This window comes from Dermacentor variabilis, chromosome 1, assembly GCF_050947875.1.
Source record: "Dermacentor variabilis isolate Ectoservices chromosome 1, ASM5094787v1, whole genome shotgun sequence".
NCBI lineage: Eukaryota > Metazoa > Arthropoda > Arachnida > Ixodida > Ixodidae > Dermacentor > Dermacentor variabilis.
The window spans coordinates 199389498-199417112 of NC_134568.1; the positions used below are offsets into that span (position 1 = coordinate 199389498).

Sequence of the window (27615 nt, forward strand, 5' to 3'; positions counted from 1 at the left end):
CACCCATGGTATCGTAGTTTCTGGCAAGATATGGCCGATGTTACGTATTACCTGATTTGCTTATAAAAATGACTTTTATTGCATGCGGAAATGAGCGATAGCTCTCCCAGACAATTTTTGTTGGATTTCCCTGAAACAAAAGGGAAGCTAAAATTTGTGGACCTTTTCAGAATGGTGACATAGTATCCGCTGTCTGGGAGCTAGACACAAATGCGGACGCTTAGCCTTTGTTATATCTGCAGATTAAGCAACTTTTGCCGTTTTAGCAAGCGCAGGAGGAACTCGGAGCAATAAGTTATCAGTGCAGTATGTTTTGCTGCTTTTTCTTAGTGTTCCTTTTAACAATGCAAATGAACTAGAAGTTCGAAGCCTCCTTCTGTTCAATTGCTTTTACTTTTAAAGAAAGAAAGAAGATCAGAAGAAAAAAAACAAGGTTTGAGCACTCACAAACGGCCGAATAAAAAATATACATATGCTTCACTTTTTTTTTTGCGTCACAGCGAAACTCTCCTCGAGCGTACGCATTAGCGAAGCGGTTGCGCACGAGTACACTATACGGCTCCTAATTTACGGCGCGGGTCAGTCTGCTTATTTCACAGAGCTGTTTTCCGCTTTCGTTTTGTTACAGTAGAACATATAATACTTTATATTAGAAAGTTGGTTAAGTACATATTTGCAAATTACGAAACCAATCCCTTCTTTGTCGCGACGCGTCAGGGAATATGCGGTGCGAGTTTCTCGTTTTATTTACAACATACTGCAGTCTTCAGCTGAAGACCAAGCAGGTTTCCTGCTTGTCATTATTATTATTATTATTATTATTATTATTATTATTATTATTATTATTATTATTATTATTATTATTATTATTATTATTATTATTATTATTTCCATAGGTATATATAGAATGGCCTTTTATTACACTTAGCGGCGTAGGTGACATTTAATTTCAGCGCCGTTATACGCTGACACGTGAAGTTCCGTTCACCTCTCTTTACGTGCAGCTCGAATGCTCCCGCTGCACCGCCTCGGCCGTTACAAAGGGTCGAAAGAAGCTAGAGCGCACGCTACATGCGCTCGCACAGTGCTGAAATGTGCGATACGGGCGACCCCGTGGGGGCTCTTCGCGTGCACTCGCCGAGGCGCGCGTGAGGCCGGACGAAGGCGGCGAGAACGACTCGGTCCCTGCGCTCGCACGCGACGCGCTCGCACATGCTCTCCGAGAGCAAATAAATAAAAAAAAAAAACACGCGGGTCGCACGCAGCGCGACGCACTCTAATGGCCACGCACCTGCCGAACCGACGCGACCTGCGAAACACCCGAGCGGACTGCGCGCAGAGCTCACGCCCGGTCGTCACGTGCACGAGGCGGAGCGGCGAGACGCTGGCGAGAATGAAGAGCTCCATTAGCGCTGACCGGTGCTTTCTTTGTTCTCGCAAACAACGGCTCCGCGTGAAACAGCAAGAGGTTTTTTTTTTCTATGTTTGTTTGTGGCACCGATTCAAGGCAAGTGCGCGATAGAGGTGCGAACGCGACGAGTGGCGCTACGATCAGGACAACAGCCTACGGGCGACGGCTGCGCTTTGACCACTGTCAACTATCGCGCCGGCACGTGCGTGTGCACGAGTGCGCGCACCTGGAATACACTTGTTTTACCGAGTGGAAAGAGCTTACGCTATAGCAGCGCCGGCTCAAAAATGACCGTTACTCTATGTAAAAGCCCCCAACAGGCGTTCGCAGGCTTGCAGACTACTGTTGTTTCGGTTGGCCGAGAAAATAAGTTTCTCATCAAGAACTTTAGTTCGAGAAATCATGACTATTGCACACCTTTCGTACTTGTCTTTCACTGTATTAGGTCAATAACACCTGCATTCTCGTCCAGCAGTTTGCCCTTTCAAACCATTAGCAGATTGACGCATCCGGTCGCGAGACAGTATCGTTGTCATTATATTACGTCAACTGTGTGCCTCTTCATAGTTTTACATGGCAACTTGAGTCGAAAAGCTAACTTTTGTGATACGGGCTAATACCCGCCCATTAAATGTATATAACTCGGACACACACACACACACTCACACACACACAAAAATGCGGAGCACCTGTATGTTCCCCTCTTCCCTGGGCTATAAGCAGTAAGAATACCTAAAGAAAGCCGTTGCGTCACTGATATTGCGACCCACACAAAGACCAAATGTGCTTCTTAGCATATTCTTGTACAAGAAACCCGAAAGAAAATTGGCAGCGCCTTCATCCTTTAGAAATGATTGGCAATACGATTAACAATCTTTCTTATGATGGATGTCTAATTGGTGAGGGGGGATATGCTTTATATGTTACGATGACTATTATCATTATAATTGTATCCCCATGTACTATCCTCATGCTGTCCGTGAATCACAATCATAAAACCTTATGGGTACACTACCAGACACGCGAAGTAGCAACCTTGATGTCAGCCTCAATGCCGAATGATAGCACTACACAGAATAAGTTGCAATCACTGCACCCCTGCTGAAACTCCATAGCAAGCCCCACCATCCCTAGTGTTCGAGCTGCAAGTAACTTGCAATAGCTGCCCATCATGCGCCCGCTGTCGACGCAGAGGTGTCTGTTGCGGACGGGGCGCTATCGCTTTAACATATTCAACGCTACATACTCCTTGTGTCACCTTGGGACATCCTTTCTTTGAATGATGCCCAGTGAATGTACTTTGCCCCTGTGGGACTCGAACATTTTCACCATGTGTCGTTTGCGTTAATTGTCTCTGGATATACGGATGCATCTAGCGCCTGGGTTACCACGACGTGAACAGACCATGCTGTACCGTCTGTGGCTAGACGTTGCATTTACGAACTTGTATGTCTTCCTTTTTGGAATGGCTAACAACCCCACATGCGACACATGCAGCATCGACGAGACGCTCGCACTCGTCTGCGTCTGCCCGCGATATAGTGTCCAGATACAAGTGATGTGTAGAGTGCTGGACCAGCTGGACAATCGTCCGCTGTCAGAACTAAAAGCTTTAGGTCAGTGCTCCCAAAGAACATCCGCGCTAAAGGCCTTACTCGCGTTACTAAGGTTCCTGGTATAAGTCATACGGGCCTTCACGATAGACTTTAAGAACGCCGTGCCTTACCACTCTATAGTGCACGCGGTTTGTTTGTGCTCGTCTCTCTTTCTTTTTCTACCTCTCTTTTTAACCACCTTAACCACAGCCAACAGGAAGTTGTCATGTTCGCGAGCACATACCCAGTGGTCCATGTTGCCTGCTCGGCAAGACAGCAGCAGGCGCATACCTAGTGGCCCAAGCTTGTAGACAACTTTGGTCACTGGGTATGTGAAAAAGGTTAGATATATACCGCTGACTGGGCGAAGTTCCCAAATAATGCTAATCGCATTAATATTGCATGCGTTCGCAGATCCCTAATTTGCGTGCTTACATTAAGGCATAAACTTTAGCGCGCAACCTAATAGACACGACGTTGTGGGTAAGGAAAACTGTGCATACGACATCGTGCTTGCTTCGCCGTATCAAAATTGAAAGTTTTGTCAAGGTTGCCAACGCAGAGCGAACATGCAGTATAAATATGCGCACGCGTGACGCTGCAGTATCCCTTTAGCGCCAGCGAAAATGGCACGTGGCGAAGAACGCGTGGAGCTGTATCGTTCAGTTTGCGAAAGCAGCAGTTCTGAGTATATAGATGCATGCCTCACGCACTTCATGTAGCAGGCTGACAGCCCATACCGCATCCGTCAGGTGGCAACATCGCGGAAATATTACTGCGGTAGCACGCGTGGCAAGCTTACTTTTCGATACGAACCTGATGGTACTTGCATAGATCACTTACAAGCATATGCCCTTCTCGGTTTATAATGAGAAATTAGTCAAATAACCCCATCAAAAATCTCGCCTTAAAGAGCGAAGCAAAAAAAAAAAAAATCAACCCTTGATTCCCTCAACCCAATTAATGTGAACAGCAATTATGAGCACACGAATCTGAAGAATGCAGAGTAAGCTATAGAATAAATGGCCGGTATTGCAGGAAAGCGCACAGGGAGAGCTCGTGGACATCGCTTGAAAGGTGCATTCTAAAGGAACATATACCACTTGTGCGAAACAGCAGATGCGCGCTTTCCGCAGCGCATTTGCAAGCATGCTGTGCGAGACACGCCCGGCTACAAAAGCATTACCCTAGTGGGCTTTACCGAGTTCCGCTTTACTCGCCTCGCATCCGTTTCTTTTCTTTTTTCGACTGCTTCACAACCCCGCGAACCTCGCACAAAGCGTTTGCAGAGAAATGGAAACGCTCCTGGTGCGAAGGAAGAACGCGTTGCAATGCACGTGAGCTATAGTGTCGCAGGCACCTCGTCTCGATCAGTGCTGTGCACGGTTGGATGCCGGGCTACGACGCAAGAGATCAAAACGACGAAATATCGTTGGCGTTTGTCAGCTCTAAGTACCATGTCTTCGCCTGAGTAAATCGGCCGTGACGTAGTGGCTAATTGCTTAAGCATCTTTATTCGCTTTTTTGCCCTTAGAGTGTTGCGGTGAATTAGGTTTTCGAAGAGGGGGGGGGGGAGGCGGCGTCGGAAGAAAAGTATAGGGCGCGGGGGAGAGTTACGTATCTGCAACGTGGGAACACGATGTTTTTGAAGGCACCCACAAGATATAAAAGCTTGCTACCATTGGCCGGAGCCCCAGGGGTATCCGAGAATTCGCTCAGCGATCACCATATAGCTTGTTGGAAGCCGCAGGAGCGCTTTTCAGACTCGGTATTGTCCAGGTCTGAAATTATATTGGTCGCCATTTCATCAGGGGCGAGGCAAGTGTCCGTTGTCTGAAGCCAGAGTAGGACGGGCAGTCTCAGTTTAGGTATTTGAGGCCCGCCCAGGCGCGATAGGGGTTACATTGCTTGGACTAAAAAGGCAAGAAAGTTGGTTGGATCCCAACTCGGATACGACATCATCTTTATTGACAATAGCCATATTACGAATCTCAAATAGGTAATGGCGGGATTTCGATTTGTTACTCGGTCGTTAAAGAACACTTCGTTTTAGTTTTATACAGAAAAAAAAATCATTGTACCCGGTGAGATTCAAACTCATAACCGTTTGGTTTCGAGCAGAATGACAAATCTTCTCGTTCTTAAGCGATGTGTGCCATTGACCGGTCGCCTTTGCAAAAAATATATCCTGTATCAGGATTGACTGTCTATTACGCAGAGTTCCGGCGTAATAACTTTCTTAGTGACTACAGGCCCAGGTATTCAATCAGCATATATATATATATATATATATATATATATATATATATATATATATATATATATATATATATATATATATATATATATATATATATATATATATATATATATATATATATATATCTGTGTCGTATATACAGCATGACAGAAGGAAATGCATTGCCGCAACACGTTAAAGTAGCAGCTTTTCTCAGGTGGGATCGATATTCAAAAAATTATTTGATGTACTGTCACCATCTGCTTAACGTGAACACGCTTTGATTAAGCTCTTTTTTTTTGTTGTTCGCCTGTGGAGCGGGCTTTCTGTATGGGCTACCTTTAATGTGCTATAGCTTAGTGCGTGTTCTTTCCAGAGCATTGCATGTTTGTTGCTCCTTACAGACCCTGTTAGGTAAGATTAAGTCGCTGTATACGTGTCTTCAATGTTCTGGTTATATGGAGGCTGTGCGTAAGTGCCTCTAATCTTCAGCGCCACATCGCAATAACTTTTCGAAACGTAGTCAGTCGTACAGGTTTACGTTGAGATGTGCATTATGCTACACCGCCATAAGCTCGTGCCGTGTGCTGTGCAGTGTAACCAACATTACTGTGTGGAACGGGACATCCATCCACTTGCCTAGCAACTGGTAAAAATCGAATCCCACATGCATTCTAGCAAATCCTGTTTATAAGTGCTTTATAGTATATCGCCAAAGAACACGGCTTCCCAGCAGTCCAGGAAGACATGTTATATGGCCGCAAGCGTGCGGTATAGTATACCCCCTCAGCGAACAAACAATCCCTTTCCTGCATTTATGTTTTAATTCTTAGCGGGACAGTGTGAACTCGCAAGAAAAAAGAGAAGCTTTGGTGTTGAGGGATATCAGTATTTTTTGTTTGTTTTTTACTCGTGCCTGAATTTCCCCCTAACATAGCGGCTGCACCACGGTAGCTCCGTTGAAGTGGCAATACAGTACGACGATATTACGCAGCTTGACGTGCGTGCTTCCAGGTAAACTACAGCCTGGCGTTAGAAACATTGGAACGCTCAGTCGCACAGTGAAATTGTAAATCTTTTCGTGTGAGCGACAATGTTCCTTGTGGGACGAACAATAAATCTGAAAGACTTGTCAGACGTCATAAATGTCAATGAGTGACCGGTCTCTATCGGTGTAATACAGTGTCAACTCAGTGTAAATGACATAAACGCAGTGTGACGTGCCTGTGTAAAAAAATATTGCCAGATGACGTGGGTGCGCCACTGCCACCAGGAATACATATCATTTGCTCTCAATTTTAAGCAAAAGGTCTCGTATTTTTTTTCTTGGATGTCGTCGCATGGGCATAAGTCTGATGGTTACATATGTACGCTTTCTTTCTTTCACATGCGCACTCTAGGGTGATCATGTGAGCAGGTTTTATAGAAGATATTCGTGTACACGGCTTGAATAACTGCAAAGCTCACTAAGCTTTCTCTGCTATCCCACAGCTTCTGCAGTAATGACACCGTAAGCACTCGTGATTGGAGCTCTAAAAAAATTATTGCGCGTAGTGTTTACGTGGTTTCTGGTGATTCATTCATTTTGTTCATTTGATTCTCTTTGTCCTGTGACTACCACCTGTTTCGCCTAATGAACCATGTCCGAGTGAATAGGCGGGGTATTCACTGCTTCAACGGAAATAAGGTGCTAAGTGAGCGTTGAGGTTCCTCTACACTGTCTACACTCTTGATGCCTTTAAAGGCTTGTTACGTATCACGCGAAATACGGCAGCTGCTATTGAACTATAGAAGCCTAGCGCCTAATTTCTTTTCCCGCTGTGAATGCTGAGAGATATAACTTTAAGATTAATCTCAACTGCCTGGCCTGGCTACCCATGTCGTTACGTGCTTCAACTTTATTTACATATAGTGCTGCGTGGACTGTGCCACGAGGCTTTACCGCGGCGCTCCCCCCCCCCCCCCCCCTAGTGCGAATGAAGCTAGCATTGAAGTCATTGCGATGAGCTACTGCTCTTCGCATTCCTTTTAGTGAAACTGGCAACAAATTTCTGTTCGATATTTATTTCACACCACACGTACATCGCGTACAGTAACCTGCTGTTCATTATGTCAACGCTACCGAGGCAGAATTTACTGCATGCCCTTCCTGCAAGACTTCTCAACCCCTTAACGTGAAGCAAGCGCTGTCGGCCGTGCAAAGACGATGATTTATTTCTTTTTATTCGCCTCTTTCTCACTTTCTGTTATACGAGCGCGTCGAGAGAAAGAGAATTTCCCAAAGAGTAGGCGTCGTTCACGTGCACAGAAGTGTGGATTGGCGAGAAAACAAAAGAAAGAAAAGTGAAAGAAGAGCGATGAGCAAAACGCAGCGTAAATTTTACACGCAACGCGCCACTTCGCGGTCAACGTAACCTTCTAAGAAATCATCGTGCGGACCGCGCGTTGACGTCATATAGGCTCTCTGCATAGAGAAAAAATGCATACATTGGCACCGCCACTTCGAGGACGGCAGCCCGCGGTTGCGCAAAGTCTGGCACTGTACCACCGAACAGCTCCTTCCTTGGAAGAGGAAGCGCGCGCAAAAGAAATGGGACTAGGCAAATGGCGTAGGCAGGCGTGTGTAGCCAGGAGGCACAGCCGATGTCCGCGGACCGGAGAGTCGATGCGTCGCAGCTCGCAGCTCGATACACACGAGCGCCTCGAGTGCCTTCTCTCGGAGCAGATTTTACTGGCTGGAAGCACGATCGATACGCACATTTCCTCCACTTTCTTCGCGAGACCGCCTTCGGCGTCTTTACGGAATCTCTTTTCTTTTTTATTTTCTACCTCCTTTCAGTCAATTCTGTCTGCGCCAGGGCATCTATATTCTTAGCCTTACTGACAGTCACAAAAGAAAACAATCGTCAGAAAACTTGCCTTGATCATTTTTTTTTTATTATGGAAAAAGCGAAACAAAACTCGTAGGTCTCTTTAAAACAGGGGACAGCAAAAAAAAAAAAAAAGAAAAAAAGAGAAAAGAAAACGTGGTGACAAAAGCATGTACTCAATTCTTTCTTTTTTTCTCTCTCTACCATGCACGAACCCGTAGCTCCGGTTTCAGACACTTTTTCTCTTTCTCAGCTCGCTTTGACAAACAAGGAGAAAAACACGAAAAGATGTACAAAGCTAATGCTGTGACAGAATGATGGGTGAAATGAAATTTTGCCATCGCCGGCAAGCCTTTGTCGAAATCATTTTTTACACTATTGTGCTTCGGTAACGTCGCATTATAAGTTGCATTATGAGTCTCTACTTTTCGGCGATTCCACTCTCACCTTTATTGGCTGCCGTCAAACGCTTTAGTGCTTTTTAATAAACCACACACTCAAGAAATTCTTCACAGGGCTGTCTTCTCTAAGCGCGCTTTGTTCAGTCATTTATGTGAAGTCCGCCATGTCATCCGAACATACAGAGTACAATACACAATGCGTCAAATAGGTAGAAGAAAATAATCATGGTTCAGGCGTATGCTTGTATTCAGCCTCGACTTTATAATTCTGAAGCCTACCGTGCTCTCCCGAATTGTAACTGAAGCACTGTCTTCCGTTACCCGTCATGGTTGCTCAGTGGCTATGGTGTTGAGCTGCTAAGCACGAGGTCGCGTTATCGAATCCCGGCCACGGTGGTCGCATTTCGATGGGGCCGAAATGTAAAAAAACGCACCCGTACCGTGCGTTGGGTACACGTTAAAAAAATACCCCAGGCGGTCAAAATTAATCCGGAGTCCCCCACTATGCCTTATAATCAGGTCGTGGGTTCGGCACGTAAAAACCTCATAATTGAATTCTCTTCCGCGCACGGTTACTTGACAGCGGTGCGTTTTTACGAGACACAATTGGACTGAGCTTACATGAAGGCGGTGACGGTCAGACGCGATGCCGATATGTGCGAAAGAATGTACAATTCAGCATGCCGCAGCTTTCGCATCGAAATCGAACCAAATTTATGATTTTGTAACTATAATGGCACAATTCTGTCTTCGTAATAATCACTATTTGCAGACCGTACGTAAAAGCGGCTCATTCCGACGCCTGTTCTTGCTTTGCGGAGCGTATTCTGGCAAATATATTTTGAGGACAACTACTGAGTATTCAGGCGGCATACAAAGTCGCCAGAAAATTTCACAAACATATCAGTCTTGTCATGCATAGTGCATAGGTCATCGGTGCGACTTGTTTAGATTTGCAACGGCTCTATTCAGCACAATAAATTGCACCAAGGACCATGAACATCAAATGCATCAGTAAAACTGCTTGCGAGGACCATGGTTGTTTGTGTTATGGTAGACGGTCCCCTTACAGACGACGGCCTGAACCGCATTTGTCGTATCCATGAGCTGAGCCTCTAGAGATGCGAAGTTTTCATGTTCGCTGTGTCGAGGATAAATCCAATATTCCAAAGTGATTGGTTCAATTCCTCGGTAGAAGGTTTGCCAACAGAGAGAACCGACTCTGTACGCCATACCGGCTGTGCGAGAGCGCATGTGCGAACAAAAGGTGACTCACTGACGAACTCGTGCGACAGCGTCGTATTACGCACTTTTTCGGGCCTTTCTATGTAAATATATTACTTTTTTGCTCGTATGTTGGTGCATTATCCTTCTAAAGCCCTTTTTTAAAGAAAGTGATCAACAATAATGAGTGATGTATAATCTAAAGTGTAAAATGCATTTGTTATGTTGAAGAATGCTTTGCATCAAGGGCACAGTTGCCAGTTGTGATAGCACCTCTTCAAGGACACAGAAGTGCTGTAATCTAGAAATGGATTAAGTAACCTATTCTGGGTTACGCCTTTCGTTGCAGAAACGTCGTACAAGGCCGCATGGGGATCACCATCTCCAACTCAAGCACAAGGTGAGTACAACTTCATTGACTTTTATTCGCACATTATGGCGTTAAGTGGAGGTTTTGCGTGTGTCACTCTCCAAAAGCTAACGCAAGAAAAGGCGAGTTTGACCTGAGTTCCCCTGATGTTAATCAATGTAACTCACCACGTGAGTCAAAGTAATTACAAGCACGTAAGCTTCTCCTTCATATCGAAACCGTATTTTTTGTGCTATTTTACGTATATCATTGTGGTCAGGTATAGTAAGCATATACGTAGTGAAACTTCATTTTAGCCTCATTGTACCGTAGTCCCGTATACTTCTAAATTAACTCTGAAAAATACGCAACAGATGCCGAATTCAATGCCTTCAAGGGTTTTCGTGAATTATACCTATAAAAATGCCCATTTTTTGCGCTGGCAGTTTTCCCTCAGAGACACTTCTACATTCCTCTTCAGTTCAGCTTATTCACTTTTGGTTTTATTCATTGTCGTATTTTTACTGTATGAGTACTCAAACTTTAGCAGATCAACCCCCCGTTACCGCTACGTGTATCTGTGTTTTCTTTTTCTTATTGTGTGATCATCCCAAAGTATGCTGTTGTTGTTGTAGCAGCTAATATTCGAGCGCATACTTCTGTACAATGCTGTTAAACATTTGGGGCAGCTGCCCCATCAAGCTGCTATATGTAACAGTTGTTATGCGGCTGTTTCTTCGTTTTGATGAAGGAAAATAAACATGACCTAACTACGTAAAACGCCACGAACGTTGCAGGATTGGCACAAGTGCCTCCTTCGTAAAGGCGAGTTCCTATAACTATAATTGCAGTCTCAATGTCTTGTTATACTGTCTGACTTGGAACGAAGTTACTTCGTTACAGTCAGAGTACCCGAGCTAGTGTGTATGCGTGAATTACATGTGGCTGACTTGCTGAGGCTTCAGTCTGATAGTGCGTAGACAGGTAGGTAATTACCGCATCAGCGATTTTCCCCTTATTGCTTGTTGTTTTTGTGTTTTTATGTGTCTCAGAATTAGTTTAAATCAAGTGTGCGGGCTCTGCCTATGACAAATATATGACAATCATATTTTTGTGGTATAGCATTACACGGGGAAGTTTCTGATAGCGCCAGACATGCAGCAATGTTTCTTCCGCTTCATGTGGAAGCGGTTATCTCTGGTCGCAGCAATTAGCTTCAGACGAGTGTATAGATGAGTGTATTAGTTCAAAAGAGCTTCGGCGAGTATATAGCCAAAACTAGCTAATTTTCAGATGCTTTCTGAGGCCATGTCTGGACACCAAAGTCGTTTTACGCGCCTGCTTTTACATCGTATAGAACACGGTGTAATAATAGTACATTCTTCCCCCTGGGTATAGAACTTATAGCCGCACAAGACCACGTAAAGCTGATGGACGTGAACTAGTCTGTGAAACGGATAGAATATGAATAGATAAATATATCTTGTGTGGTTGACTGGAAAAGCGTATGGTTGGCGACAGTACACAGAGGAAAGGGCAGGAAAGAAGAATGGGTTAATAGAGTAAGACTGGCGGATAAATTTCTAAATCTTATTCAAGGCGGGTAAAAAATACGCGGCCGAAAGAAAAAAAAATGCACCGTCTTCCTTTCCAGCATTAGCCAGTGAGTGGAATATATGAAAGAAAAAAGGTAAGCACCACAATCCAGTCATGCCTCTTTCTTTGCGACATCCAGTTAAAGGTTCCCTGTGAGCAGCGCATATAAAGCACTTTTTCAGTGCCACTGTATTTCGTCCTTTGTAAAAACACACAAGAATGGCTAAATTTATTTCGTGCAGAGTAACTACAGTGTCCATGAACAAGCGTCAGATATTACCCTAAGGCACAAATAGAGCAACTCAGCTCCTACGGCGAATTATACAATGCTTACCTTCAGACCTTATGGAGCAAAAGATCTGAAGCGCATCATTTTGCCGCAACCCAATATTGCCTTAAAACTTGTTCCGGTGGTCCCGTTCCCAAGATTTGATTTTATATTACCCGAGCAAAAAGAGAAAGGAAAGCAAAAATCAAAGTACCAAGGCACAAGGACAAGACACGCGGACAAGTGGCCAGCTTCACAAAGCTTCTCCAGTCCAATCGCGAAAACTAAGATCAGATTCAACACAGGCCTTTGCTATTCGGAAAGGCAAAGCCAGCGGGTGAGGAGCGAGCAGACGGCCGTCGTTGAAATGAGTGCGGTGAAGCCAGCATGCCGTCAAGCGGCACGGTTCCATCGGCTGCCTCCCCGCTCGACCTACCAGAAAGTCGCGGCAGCATGTGCGGTCATGTTGACACCTCCAGCGCTCCGCTGTTCCTCAGCCGACCCCGCGCTGCGCAGCAACACCGAGAACTGCGCTGGGCAACTTGCAAATTTCACTCCCCGTCCTCTCAGCCGAGCGAATTCGAGAAGCGCCAGTGTCATCTGCTTCTCGCTGGAAAACAGTGCGGTTAACTCGCGCGAATTCTGTCGCGCTTCTTTGTGTGCTATCGCTTCGAATTTGTTCACGCCCCTCTTTTCGTTTTGCAAGCTGCTTCGTTCTTCCTCCACGCGGGCGTAAAAGCCGCCAGTCGGGTCGGGGGTTGCCCGACACAAGCGTGTGCAGTTGTCGCGGTGCCGATAAGCGGGGTCATTGGGGAAAAAAAGGGAGGGGGACGTGTCCCCGAAGGGTGTCCCGGGGTACTCACCCGACCTGAGCTTTTTGATTACCCGATGTCGTCGCAGCACGCCCGGCAAAGCTTGCCACCGCACGTTCATTGACTTTCATGAGGCCGACAGGGGTCGACCCGCAGCCGCGCCTGCTGCGGCGGGAAAAACCCTCCTGGGACGACGTCGGGCGCCAACAAATCGCTGTCACCGCCCAGGACGCCTCTCGCTCGCGCTCCGCTGGACGACCCGGTCGGCGCTGCTCGACTCCGTCTCTCCTCCGCTCGGTCCGGAGCGTTACACGTTGCTCCCTTTCTTCGACACCGGGCCGCTCGCCGAGCTGCTGCTTTTATCGACGCCTGTAAAAGTGCTACGGGGACAAGTGACTGGCGGCGGTCGTCGGAATGTGTGGTAATCAATAAGCGTGTCCGCTGAAATGTCAGAGAGCGTTTGATCGGGAAGCTTTTAGTAAGCAGAGTGCGTTTTACCTTCGATGGGATACGAGGATGAGCAGACGCCACAGCGCGCGTCGTCTCCTGCAAAATCTGACGTATGGTCTTTCAGCGCTGTCTGTCAATTATGAGCTTGACTACTCACGATGTAAACTGCGTAGTCGCAGCTACGTCCAAGAACGCCTGATGTCGGTAGTTCACGTGTCTCGTCGCGTACGGGGCAGTGTTGGAAAAATGGTGCCAGCGCGTGTGCCGTCCAATCATTCCGTATTGCACGTTGGTTCGCCTCACACATTTTTTTTTGGGGGGGGGGGAGGGGGGTGTGTCCATTATGGCTTGTGAGCGTCCCGTGCGCGAGCGCTTGCTATTTCGTATATTTCAGACGCCCCAATTTCACTTGATTTAATACAAACGAGCTGTTCTGGGATGTGAGTGCGCCACTTTTTGATTGGATACCTGATTGGTTTACACACACGGCTTACATTACGAGATCAAGTCAAGGAAACCCCGGGAAGCAGGTGCCGACACTAAAGCGTTCATAACCTCTACACTACTTTTTCTTCTCTGCTGAGCAATTATGTCCTTTCCTTACTCAATCCTCGTAGCTACTCAGACATGAAATCTTGTCTCCACCGTCAGGTCGCATTGTGGAAGTAGGAAATCTTGCTGAACTCATACGAGGCAGTTTCTTCGTTGACGATCTTTACTGTACTGAACGATACGGAAGCTAGTTACTGCGCACACACAAAGTAACAAATCTATACCGATTAAGGCTGGATCACTTTTCCATTCCAGAGCAGTCCGTGCGTTCGCTGGAAAATTGTAGCATCCTCGTCATGTGAAGAAATAAAAGAAACATAATGACGGGTACACGCATAAGTACAAGTCGCATTATCTAGCAGTAAACAAATATATATCATGTCATATATATGTCATGTCAACGACACCTTGCAGCAGGCGTAGTATTATCAAACGTAACCGCAGGCGACAGATCCATGCAATCGCACTCCTCCTTTTCTTTACACTTGCCTAGGTGTGTCCTGGCCGTGCGCTCCCTTCGAGCTACTCCTCCCCAAAATCTCTCTCTCTCTCTCTCTCTCTCTCTCTCTCTCTCTCTCTCTCTCTATATATATATATATATATATATATATATATATATATATATATATATATATATATATATATATATATATATATATATATATATATATATCATGTCATGAGCAGCCAACAAACAAAGACACAAAAGAAAAACATAGGGGAAATCACTTGTACGCACTTACTGAAATAAAGAAGTGATAAATAATAGCAATGAAAGTGGATGAAAAAGCAACTTGCCGCCGGTGGGGAAAGATCCCAAGTCTTCGCATTACGCGTGCGATGCTCTAACCAATTGAGCTACCGCGGCTAATAATACGTTTAATAAAAATCGGGCCCCTCGGTCAACCTCCTTTCTATATATATATATATATACACACACACACACTCTTTCTTGCGTTCTTGCTTGCGAAGTGAAGAATGATGGCACCGTTTGAAGGGCACTAAGACAAATGGGGGTACACACTGCGGTGCCATTAATGGGACATTTCGCGAAACACTAATGGCGGCTGCATGAACGATATTCTGTTAATTGTTCTACACAGTCACCGCTCTTGATTGTTTCGTGCGAAAATTATCCTCTTAGCGTTCGTCTCTTATGCACAGGTTCATAATCTTTAGGACATTTGCTTTCCATTTGCCATACGTTTGGCGGGCCAATTACGCGTGTCCGTTGATGCAAGCGTGCAGTAAGGGTGGCTTTGTTCATTCTTTTAAGAGAGCTGCCGTATAGAATTCTAAGCACTTTACGCAATAGGAGTACAGGTATAAAACACTTCAGATGTTGTTGACTCGCAGCTCCTGAAGGTATCCTGCATTGTATGGAGGAACCAAAGAAACACACAACTGTGGGAGAACGGACTATTGCCTTTTTGTAATAGCTATCATTTTATTTCGCAGTTAACTATTTTTGTTTACGTGTTCGCTTTAAAAGCGGATTGGCCTAGACAGGGCAAATGACAAAAATTGTCTGCCCGAGGTTTTGTTGATAGTAGCCTCACTGCTACCATTTTCAAGCGCAACTATATCTGCAAATGAAAACTTCGACTAAATATGAATTTGCAGATGCGGGTATGGCAAATTGGTGCTTATCTCGGGAAAATATATTGTAGTAACTCCAGAAATGTGCCAGCACATTAGGAGGTAGTTACACGCGGCTTGCGAATATCGCTTTACAGTCGTCCACATGCTTAACTATAGCGCCCAAGACAAGCAGGCTTTGTGAAACAATGCAAGGCTTTAAAAAGCGGACAGACAACGAATAAAGCTACCTCATGCGCGACCCTGTCCAACTATAAACTCACCTCACTTGGCAGGTGTAGGTAGGCTAGTATGAATTGTGGTCAAAATGAAGGTGTTAGCACGTGCAGAGGGCGCGGGAGAGCCGTGGCACAGGTCCTTGCAGTGATCCCGCTGCACCCACTTAGCAAATTCCAGCAAATCGTGATGTTGCAAATATCTTAAGCAAAAGCGGCCGGCCAATGGCAAAAAGCGCTCCCGAATAAAAAGCTGTGTGAATTTGGGCTCATATATTCACTGAAAATAACCAAAAATTATCCACTCGTAGCTTTCGCTAATAATATGTCCAGCCACAGGATTGGGTAGAATTTTCTCCTAAGAACAATGCTAGCATAAGAGCGTCTTGTGAATTCGGGCCCCGTAGTGCTACTGAGGAACAAAAGTTCGCTGAAAACATCAGTGCGCAAGTTATCTTTACAGATGATTAGGTAACAATTGATTATTTCTTTCTTTCTCGTTATTGCAACAGCTGCTCTTGCGTTGAAATTCGCAACATTGGCATGCGTTTCTGTGTGGAGTAGAGATGTGCAAGGGTTAATGTCTTAGTCGAACGCGAACATTTTAGCTCGATGACTCGTCGACGTCAGGATTATTAACGGAAATATTGGCAATAGACCCAAGCTCAGCCACTCATCTTTGCTATGGACATGCTATGAAGAAATGCACAAGAATAAAACATGTAGATCTATATGATACGCAACAATTGTATTCTAGAGAGTGCTCTTTTGAGCACTACTGGATCAGTTACGCTTGCTTGTTATGCGGAAGGGTGATTCCAGTCCTCCGACCTGTCGGGAGAGAAAGACAGCAATCAGATATCGATGCTGAGATGTGGTATATAAGCTTAGAGGTAAGGATCGCGCGAGCAGAGCGGCCGTGTTTGTCGTTTCTTTGCTCGTCCACGTCTTTTTCGCGGAGTGTTCTGTTAAGATGAGCAGCGTGAAATGGAGCTGGGACTAATCTACAGCGACCGTTGAGTCAAGTCCGGAAAATATATGAAGAGTGCAAGGGATAATGCTATTTCACAAAGCTATTTGTGAAATAGTTGCATCAGAAAAAGCTACATTATAGTTACAGAAGTATTTGCAAAATATTCAAGTTCACAAAGCTATTTGTTCGTAAGTGCTGTTTGCCACTGGCCGGCCGCCTTCGCTTGTCAGACATCACAATTGGTTGAAATCTTTTCTTACCAACAGTTTTATTTTAACAGCTTCTTGTGAATACTGGCCCAGGTGCACATTTACTGTAACTCTCCATTTAAGTATGTCATTATTTGAAGCATATATTTCCTTCCTTTCATTTTACGGGTTAAAAATATACTGCTAGACTGTCACTAACTTAAGTGGCACGCGAATTCATTGCATTTATTCGCATTTACTTAAACGACCTCGCGAAGTTGCAGTGAAAACTAATGATGGCAAAGACACCAGGGGACGTGGATCTTGTGCTTATTGATTCCGTAAAATGTTTTACCTTGATAAGGATGCGTGATCATCGGGACCACTACGGGGCGAAGGAAGTGCATAACAGTGTTTAAAAGTAGCGCACTATTGACGTTATTGCTTTGCTTTGACAGTGTGCCATGGAGTTATGAAGTACTAACTTCAACAACGTTACATATCTTTGGAAAATATTCAAGTTCTGTAGGTTTTCATCACTTCAGCGCGTCTTCGTTTGTTGGATTAGAATATAAGCCATAAAATACAGAATGTATTTAGGAGAAATATTCAAAAGCTGCGGTTTATCAGACGTCAATGCACTACTTCAGGCTATAATGTTGTAATTCTTAATGTTGGAATAAATATTGATTGATTGATTGATTGATTGATTGATTGATTGATTGATTGATTGATTGATTGATTGATTGATTGATTGATTGATTGATTGATTGGCTACCATGATCCATTGAATGTGCGGACATAGAAAAACCAGATAAGCGACTACAAAAAATATTAACATTATAACCAAAACACTAAATCCAAAAGCCATGCACAAGAACAGAAATAAATTACTTGTGGCAACGGGGGTGTGTAAAACAATGAAAACACAAGTAACTACGTGTGAGTTACAAGCTCAACGAACACGTAGGAGTCAAGGAGCGCCTGAAGAAATGGTATAGCAGTGCACCGACTGAGGTCCAAATGAACCTCGCTGATTTTCACCTCTCCCAATACGGGAAAATTTTTTGAGCTGCATTTTTTTCTCGCCTCCTCTTTTTGCGGTTCCTTCCGAACACCGGGCTCTTGCCTGGCGCATGATTCTGTTCGTCATTGGATAGGAGTAACACAAGCGCGTATCTCGCATAGACGAATAACAGGCGGACACAAAAAAATCCCTCGACGTCTAACCTATTTGTCACTGATTGGGGATGGGAGCATGTAGTCAGGTGTTCCACTGCGAGCAGACCGAAATTGTAAAGGAAACAAACAAAACAAGAAGAAGAATTCGGCGTTCCACAAACAAGATGGGCAGTCGGATACAGGGTACGAGCGCAAGCGCGCACACGAAATAGAAGTGCCGACAACCGGGAATCAGGCCTGCGCGCGAAATGCAATTGCCAGGAGGAGCCAATGCGATTGTTTCCTATCGGCCGCCTTTTCCTGCTGAGGCGAGAAGTGAAACGACAATAAGTGCCGGCGCAGAATGCAGCACGTACCAGAACGGACAAGCAGAGAGAGAGAGTGAGAGAGAGAAAGAAATCATGGGTAAAAAGACATCAGAAGTGCACGGTCAGGCGCCTGCCGGACACTGGCTACAAATAAGTGAGTCAGAATCTGCAGTGTCAGGCGCTGTTGTGCTTCTCTTTGCTGGCGGTGCCCTTGTTAGGGCGGAAAGAACTCCCGAACAATTCAGCGCATTGCGTGCGTACGTGCAAGCTCTGCGTGGGTCCGAGCGTGCGTGTGTCTACCTGTTTTCGTTGCGTTTTGTTGGTGCATTTGTGTGTTTGTGTGTGTGTGTTGTGTGCGTGTGTGTGTGTGTGCGTGTGTGTGTGTGTGCGTGCGTGCGTGCGTGCGCGCGTGTGTGCGTGCGTGCGTGCGTGTGCGCCTATCTGTTTAAACTAACTTAACACGGAATAATGCGCGCAGGAAAGTGCATGAGAATTCAGGTGGAGACACAGCTGAGCACGCCGACAAAAATTAAGGTACCTTGAAAACGACACTGTGCGCACCATGTCTTTTTCAGTGTACTTTAACATTTGTGCGCGTCCCACGCTCGCGCGTACCCACCCGTATATGGAAAACGAACTAGCTGATGTCTCCACTTTAGCATGAGAATCCTTTTGGGGAATCACAGAACTCGGTCACACGCAGCAAATACGTCAGATCTAAACCATCGCGTGATATCTGGTTACCTTTCGAATTCATCAACACAAGAATGAAAAATGCACTACGCAATACATGCATAGCACATCTCTAACCTACGAAATAGGCAGTCCGATTGGCAATGTTCCCCTATATCCGCGACTCTTTCCTGTAAAGCGGGTTCTACCTTCCTCAATCGTGCTTAAGGTTGAGCCAACTCAAGAGCGCGTTCTTCGACATGTTGAAGGATCGCCAGGAAAGGTTTTCATTTTTTTCCCGACAGAGTAGGCAAGCGGATGTCCACGAGAGAATGAAAGAGAGACAAAAAAGAGGTGGCGTAGAGAAAAAAAACGCCCTTCATTTGTGTACGCGTCAGTGCTAGCAAAGTAATTTGGAGGGAATAGCTATTCTCCCTCAGTCATATGCAATCTGACACAAAGAGGCCTTGCATTGCATTGAGGTAACTAGCATTTTGTATGAAATCAGCGAACATATCTGTAGCACTTAGGAAGCGATGCAGAAAGAATTGTTAAATTATCCGTTCTAGGCTGTTCAATCGATAAAATCACTTATTTTCTACTGATAGGATTTATACAAGTGTTGTCGAAACAAAAAGAAGCCTTAAAAGCTTTCGACGTATTTTTTACATTTATAACACGTTTTTGCACGTTGTAACAAAAGTTGATACTTTCAGCACTGATGGTGACGCCTTGTCAGGGCATAAATTTATCAGTTCCATGCAGACAGTAAGCCTGTATTACTGAAATACTACGCATTGCACTAGGGCGACATATACAAGTGGGATGCATGTGCATAGGGGGTTGGGTGGTTATATGACTGACGGTGGCCCCGTTGTGTATATGTTGTTAGGAAACAAGACTACTTCGTATATTGACATTATCTTTACAGGAAGCATGGATGAAGTTGTCACTAAAATGGTTTATGACTAAATTGAGATCTGACTTTACATTTCATAATAGAAGCTTAACAAGCGCGACAAAATGGTGTACGATTTATCTTTCAGTGAAACACTTTAAAGACATCTAGCCGTTACTTCTCTTTTTGTAAGAACTTCTCCGTACTGAGAACAGTAATTACTTTCACCGGACTTATATGGACAGAGTAAGAAGTCATTACAGCTGTCACGCCCAAAAAATATATATTACGAAAAAGACGCCCAAGATATCAGTATGAGATCATCGTGACTTACACAAATTGAGAGTTCAACTACTGGCCGTTGAACCGCTTCAAATCGTTGGCATAACCAGCGGCTCGCTAGGTTGCAAACACAATAAAACTCGCTTTTTTTTTCTTCAGACCACACGAGAAGCGCAGATATCTGGCCGTGAACTGTCGTCTACCAAAAAGAGCTCTGCGAGGATCTGACATCGCGTTCGTAAACAACGCACACCGCAAATCGCGCTGCCAGTGAGAAGCCCGCGACCCGCGGAGCACTCGGGTTTCAGTTCGTATCAGCAGCCTTTGTCGGGGCACGCACTCGAGAAACATGTCGACACTGGGGCCATTGTCAGCGCCACCAGCGATGCAGAGAAACTTAACGACCCAGGAGCACGCGCGTACATAAGTCACTCCGGCGCGTTTGCAAACAACCGCATCAGGAACGGAAACATATCGTTTTCTTCGCTCCTGTTTTCAGCGCTCGCGAAAAGAAAGATAGGCTTTCTCGGTGGCGTCTAATAAGTGTCATATCTAGATAATCGCATAAAGCAAACTAACCGCGAGCAAAATGCGAACGCCTTTCAAGTCGGCGGAGCAAGAGAGTCGTTCTTTTTCACGGCCTCACGTTGCTTTCAAAGTTCGCTTTTCAACTCGCGCGCTTTTTTATGTGTGTGCCTGTTTTGTGCGGGTTCCTCTTTTCGCGCCTGCACGACTCCTAGAAACGCTGAACTCGACGCGAACACCACCGCCGCCAGCAGCAGCATTGTGAGCCGAGACGCCGGCACACTGCGGCACTGCTGCTGCTGGGCGAACATTTGCGTCGCTCCTTTGACCCCGCAGTCGTTTTAATAAAGACGACTCCACTCCGTGCCGCGTTTGATTTTTTTTTTTTTTTTGCTTTCCGCGTCACCGTTGCCCGAATTTAGTTTACTTTCCTGGGCGCCTTCAAGAGAGACGTTCATTGAAACTCGTGTTTTACTTTTGCGTTATAGCTTTATTTTCCCGCTCGTCTGCTCCCCTGGTGTACTTTATTTTATCGACTTCACCCCAACCCGTTTTTTTTTCTTTCTTTTTTTACGATGGCTGTCAGTGCGCAGTTTTTATTAGCGATGACAAGAACGTTTTTCTCTTTCTCTTCCTAAGCCGCGACCAGTTCTAGCGCCCAAAGCGTTCTTATTTCCTCAGCGACTCGAAAAAGTAACAAAAGCGCTGAAGACCTGAAGGCTCGTTCTAACGCATATCATGATAACGCTTAAGTGTACGGGAAACATTGCTTCGTCTGCTGTTATGCAAACTTTGACGTTCAAACAGTATACAGAGTGCTGCAGGGAACACTTTCCAAATTTTTTAATGCCTGTGGCATACAGCACAATTCATTCCGTAAGCTGGTCTACTCGAAGAGGCGGACATTACTTGCACAAGAATTTGAAATCCTTAATAAACTAATTACCAAAAATTCACCAATTAAGTTCTTAATTAATTACCTTATGGTACATATTGTAATTTACAAACTCTAGCTGGTGAGAGTGTAAGGCAAATTCATTCGAAAATAACTGTGTGGATGACACCATTAACGAGGCATGCTCCGTCAAGCTTGCGGCAAAAATGCACTGTTGTTCCACTTACTTTCTTAACAAAACGTCGTTTTATGTATTCAAGCACAAAAGTAACTGGAACGCCAATGCATTTCACCGCAAAGTTCGAGAATTAATATCTCGAAACTGGTGTCATCCTGAGAACTCGTTCCGAATGGATCCGCCTTGCGAACTCCCAGGATAGAATTTGTAAAGTGCAAAATGTGCCATAAGGTAATTAGGTTAAACGTTAATTAGTGAATTTTGTAAATCGACTATGCATTTCAATTTTTTTTGTGCAAGTAATGCCCGCCTCTTCGAGTAGAACAGCTCATGCACTGTGCTATCTGCCACAGGCAATTTTTTTTAAAATTTGAAAGTGTTCGCTGAAACACCCGGTATATTTAAAGTACCTGCACAAAAATTTGCATTAACAATTATCTCTTACACAGTGATTGAGTCGCGCTCATCTGGTTCTGAATTCACAAAGATCCACAGTGTTAATAATTATCTGTCGTTCACAGGCCACCTTCGCTCAAGATATTTTCACTATCCCGATTGACCATACCGGCGGACCGCTCTAGCACACGAACTGCTTTAGGAATATCCGCACTGCTCTCCCAGCAGCCATATACATAGAAGAATCCGTCAATGTCCCAGCAACCGACAGTCATGCTCAACTTTACAGGTAGAGGAAACAGGGCCACTATTTTGTAGCGATGCCTTTTCCGAAGCTATCGCTTTTGGCGCTGTCCGCGCTTCGTCAATGGTCAGAGCGACGCTGCGCCCACATTATCAACAGGATCAGCCGGCTATGAACAGTGGATGACCAAAGTGGCATTGAATCCAGCGGAAGGCACGCTACTAAATCTGGGCTCAGGATATTAATTCAAAAAAAAAAAAAAGAAATGTTCTCATAGCTTCTGTGCATATTTTTCAAGAAAGCGAGCTCTGGGCTGTTTGTTTTGAACGCGACGCGCACTTGGGATCAAGTTTTTTCCCCCCCTCCCCCCCCCCCCCATTGCGGCCATATCTTTACCACAAGCAGGAAAAGTTGAAAGTCACTTTAGCATACGCTAAAGAAGATGAAGGCGAAAGCCTCCGCGTTCACGCGTTCACAAGAGATTCATTCCATACGTTTGACATTCTCATTCGAATGCGCTGTTTGTTCCTATTACTTGTTTTCTCCTTACTTGTTCTTCTCTTGTTCTCTTTTTCGGTCGCCTAGACATCGCCACCGGTTATGCCTGGTTAATGGCACGGAACGGTCGTGGCCAGTCTATGAGGACCATTAAAACGCACACCCAACTTCCCTGAATGAGCTTTTTCTTTAGCGCCTTAATCTATGGGGTAGCTACATGGGCTTGTATATATTGTGGCTTCTACTTTCTCGTAGCGCAGGCAAAATGAGAGGGACAAGAAAAACCAAATTAGACAAACACACAGGGCTAACTTTCAACAACAAATATATTTCCAGTTCTCGCAGGCGTACTTATACTCTCAAAACGTCATAAGCCACGTGTGTATTGTTCGGCAAATATCAACAAAACCGGGAAAACCACACGCACACACTTTTATGACCACACGGATTATTTAAGAAGGGTGAACAGAGATAGTTGAGCTCTTTTATTGATAAAGAAATTGATGGCTGAATGGCGCATGTGCTTGAATTTTGGTGCCATAACGCCGGACGGTCATCGGATTTTCCGACCCATGATCTATCTAAGGCTTTCCCCTTAATGATACAAAAACAATTACATTTACTTCGTCTGTACTGCGTAAAGCAATTTCAATGACGTCATCGGCATGCAACTGTTATAAAATTGTTCTTACTTCATTGTTGTCATTGTAAAGTAAACAAGAAGTAGATCTTCTTTCACGCCTTTTGGAGTGCACGTTAACAATTTGGCAAGCCTGCATTCCAATTTTGGTCTTGGTGGCATTATTTTTGCTTTATCAAACACTGTTTTCGCAGACATTGAAGAATTGCAATTAAGCTCGTTGTCGTTCAGGAGAAGCCTAAAGATTCTTAACAACGGACGCTGCTTTCATTGGTTAATCATCTGGGGAAGACAATGCCATAACTCAGTGAACTAACCAGTGGGCGCTTAAGAACCAGTGACCAGTTAACTGGTCATACAAAGGAAGTTGGTCATGCGAGCGCACAGACACTGGTCACGTTTTATGCTAGAAGCAAGCGGACAAAATGTCACCCGTTCATCGCAAAAGAAGAGCAGAAAGAACGAAGGGAAAGTGATACGCAACCTGCGGCAAGGAGACGCTCTGGCCAGGAGGAGGAGAAGGAGAAACAGGCCGTGCTCGCGCGAAAGGAGATAAGGGCAACGTGCGCGTACCGCACGCTACGCTGCTCGGCCGCAGTGCTCGCAGCAGCAGCAGCAGCAGCCGAGAGCGGCGCAGCGATGCGCAGGCATCCCCAACGCGGGCGCCCATCCAGTCTTCGGAGCGTATCGGGGATCGGTTCCCGGGGTGGGTGAGAGGGAAAGGGGCTCATTAGCTCTCCTTTGTCCCGCGTGCAGAGCAAGAGGCGGCCCACGTCGCCAGCGGCCACCGCGATCGTCCTCAGCTGGAGGGGAGCACGCCGCCGGCCCGATAAAGACCGGAGTCGCTGCAGCGCGGGCGGCCGCTTTCTCTGCCAGCTCCGGCGCCTGTTCAGCCTCGGATGGTCCGCTACGCTGGGGTCGCGGCTACAGCCATAGGCAGAATTGCGCCCCAGGGAATATGCGGAGGGAAACGCAACATTTTCGCGCACATTCAGGTGTAACCAAAGAGCGAGAACACAGAGAGCAGTTTTCGATTGCTTTCTTTTTTTCATTGATCACAAAGTTTTGATCTCTCGGAGAGACGCAAGAAATTGGTAGCGCTGAACTTGCATTTCATCCCTCTTTCAGCTCGAACGGGGAGCTGCTTCACATGGATCAACGCAGGTGACGTAAATTCGGCACCATTATTGTGCACACACGTCATCGAACACTGTTCAGCACAGAGATAAAATCGAAGTGAATAATATCTCTGGCGGTATAAAGAAATATGACTATGTGCAGAAGCTTGTGAGCATTGACGCTGTGCAGCAGTAGGTTCGTCTATGCCAAGTAGTCGTAGGGAAAACTAATCATGGGAAATAATTTTTCACATGAATACAAATGGAGCTGGAACCAACATGACAGGTACTGCCAACTTATGAAGGGCAGCTCGCCAATATATTTCAAAAGAAAAAAAAAAGCATAGTGGGTACACATTAGCGCGACGCGGACACAAAGATTTAGTAGGAGGGAGTAGGAAAGAACAGAGTGAGGCACTAAACTTCAGCTGTTTATTCGTAGAGCGAAGTAACAGGAAAACAACAACTGCGCATGCGTGCAGCTGTCACGTTAAAAAAAGGTACAGCATTGTGTCAAACAGTTGGAAGTCGTTTCCAAAGAGACAAACAAGAGTTTTGCGTGACTTTTGCACGCATGCGCATGTGTTGTGTTCCTGCGACATCGCTCTACTAATCAACAGCAAGTTTAGCGCCTCGCTCTGTTCCTTCTTACTACCTCCTACTAAGCCTGTCTTTCTACGTCACGCTAGTACGTACCCCCTAGATTTGAACCAACTCCCGCAGCAACATATTCTACGAAAAAAATAAAGAGTATACAGCCAGTGCATCCTAACAACCTATGGAGCTGAACCTCGGAGGAAAACGAATAAACTTCAGAAGACGCTAAAGACCGCGCGACCAGAGCTGGAAGGGGAAATAATGCGCTCAAATTTAGTATACTCTAAGCTAATCAGTATAGATGAAAGAGCAAGTGAGTGTAACTGATAATCTAATTAAATTAAGAGGAAGGAGTGCAGCTGTAAAGGTGCTGCAACGCCTACGGCAGATAGCCGATGGTCTATTACAGTCACATGATGAGCACCAGGGGTAAAAAAAATCGCAGAGGAGTGCAGAAGATGAGGTTGTGTGATGGGATTAGGGGTCCTATTCAGAAACCTTTTCTTTCGTAAGGGCTGTTTGTTACTGGCCTTGGCTAATATGTTCCGTATTACCATTGGAATTTGGCTGGTACTTCTTACGAAGTGCTCTAGCGTAAGAACGGACTCTTGAATATGAGACTAGGAAAATTGCTGACATAGGACGGAGTTGACTGACGCAAGACAGGTGTAAGAGAAGATCGGAAGGTCTCCGAACTTCTGCATTGGACACGAGATGGGATAAATGGTTATCCCGACGACGGCCATGCGACGTGTACTGGATATGTGTGAGACGTAGATTTTGAAGTATCGTTTGTATGGTTTGCTCTCGAGGCAACCTTGTCAAATTAGCATGAAAGCAGCACTCATGATATATATATATATATATATATATATATATATATATATATATATATATATATATATATATATATATATATATATATATATATATATATATATATATATATATATATATATATATATATATGATGGTTTGTCTTGCCCCACAACAATAGTTGCTATCAATTTTACGTATATTCATTGATTAATTGCTCTGCGCCCGTAACTTACCTAACAAGAACTCTATTCCACGTTTAGACGCCTGCGGCATTCCTCACGGGAAACTACCGAGCGCGCAGTATTGAAGAAAGCAAATGCATGGTGCAAGACATGAGTGATGTTGAACGGGTCAAAGGGAGGGAAAGCAAGGATAGGAACGGCAAGTAGAATACACCCCGGGCACTTTCCAACCACCCGAGTGCTGCGTGACAACGTGGTGCCACCGCCAATCGACAGCTAGGACATCGGATCATTTGAAAATAAGGTTATTCTCTCTCTCTCTCTCACCGAGTTCTACCTCCGCCTGGCGCCTTGGTAGTAGCGCATAACTGCCGATCTCCCGAACACCACGTTAGCCCGACCGAGGCGAAACGCAAGGTAAAGAAGCCTGACACATACCTCAAATGGCGGCGTCTATACGCGCTGTAAAATGCACACAAGCTAAGTGCTGCCATATTTTCCCGCCCCTGTATATTGAAGATGCGTACTAGTTTTATTTGCGTAAAGAGGAAAATGGGAATCTTTTTTCTGGTATCCGGCGCAGCTACGTCCAATGCGGTCTCCGACGCGAACGTCTCTATGGAGCTACTTTTTTTTTTTTTCGCGAATGTCAGTGGGCGCATAACCAGCGTGGCGTCTCCTTTTTCGCCATGAGCAGCGAATGGCACACTCCGGCACGTGCGGTCGCTCGATACGAGCGTCCCGTGACGCGCATTTACCTTGAAGCTTCTTTTCTTTCTCCTCTCGCCCCCCCCCCCCCCCCTGCTCTTGCTCCTTTAATGAGGCCTGATTACGCCAGCCGGATCCAAAAGGTGCCCTCTCCTGCCGGCGCTGCTCGCTCCCTTAATGGAGTCGCGTGACGTCACGGCTAGATCGCGCTCACGCACGCCCTTCTCCTGGCAGCGCTTCCGGCTGGTGTCGGGTGCCGCCCGAAACGCGATCATCTTGTCCGACTCGCGTGTACGGAGCGCGCTCCCACGCCGCTTACGCGCCCCGTGTGCTTACGCGCTTCAGTGGAGTAGGTTTCGCTTATTTTTTTTTTTTTTTGCTGCGGCGAGTATCGGCGCTGGAAGTTCACGCCATCTTTTTTTTTTTCCGTACCGAGCAATAACCGCCTCTTCTATATTCAGAAACGCCACAACTTGTCTTTGATGCTTTGTCTTTGAACTTGTCTTTGATGCTTTGATGCAATTTGTCTTTTCTGTGCGTGCAGTGGCACGCACAGAAAAGTAAAGCATCAAAGACAAGTCACAATGTCACTGCCAAACTTCGGAGAACTGAAAACAGAAATAATAATAATAATAATAATAATAATAATAATAATAATAATAATAATAATAATAATAATAATAATAATAATAATAATAATAATAATAATAATAATAATAATGTTTATTTAA

At 45.2% G+C, this 27615-nt stretch overlaps 1 protein-coding gene across 1 annotated transcript in view; it reads left to right on the forward strand.

Moving 5' to 3' along the window:
- Positions 1-27615, forward strand: part of LOC142590728 (uncharacterized) — a 225907-nt gene that overhangs the window by 163634 nt on the left and 34658 nt on the right. Inside the window, exon 5 of the mRNA XM_075703161.1 lies at positions 10090-10140. Within this exon, the coding sequence (XP_075559276.1) occupies positions 10090-10140 (51 nt within the window). The remainder of the gene's footprint in view (positions 1-10089; positions 10141-27615) is intronic.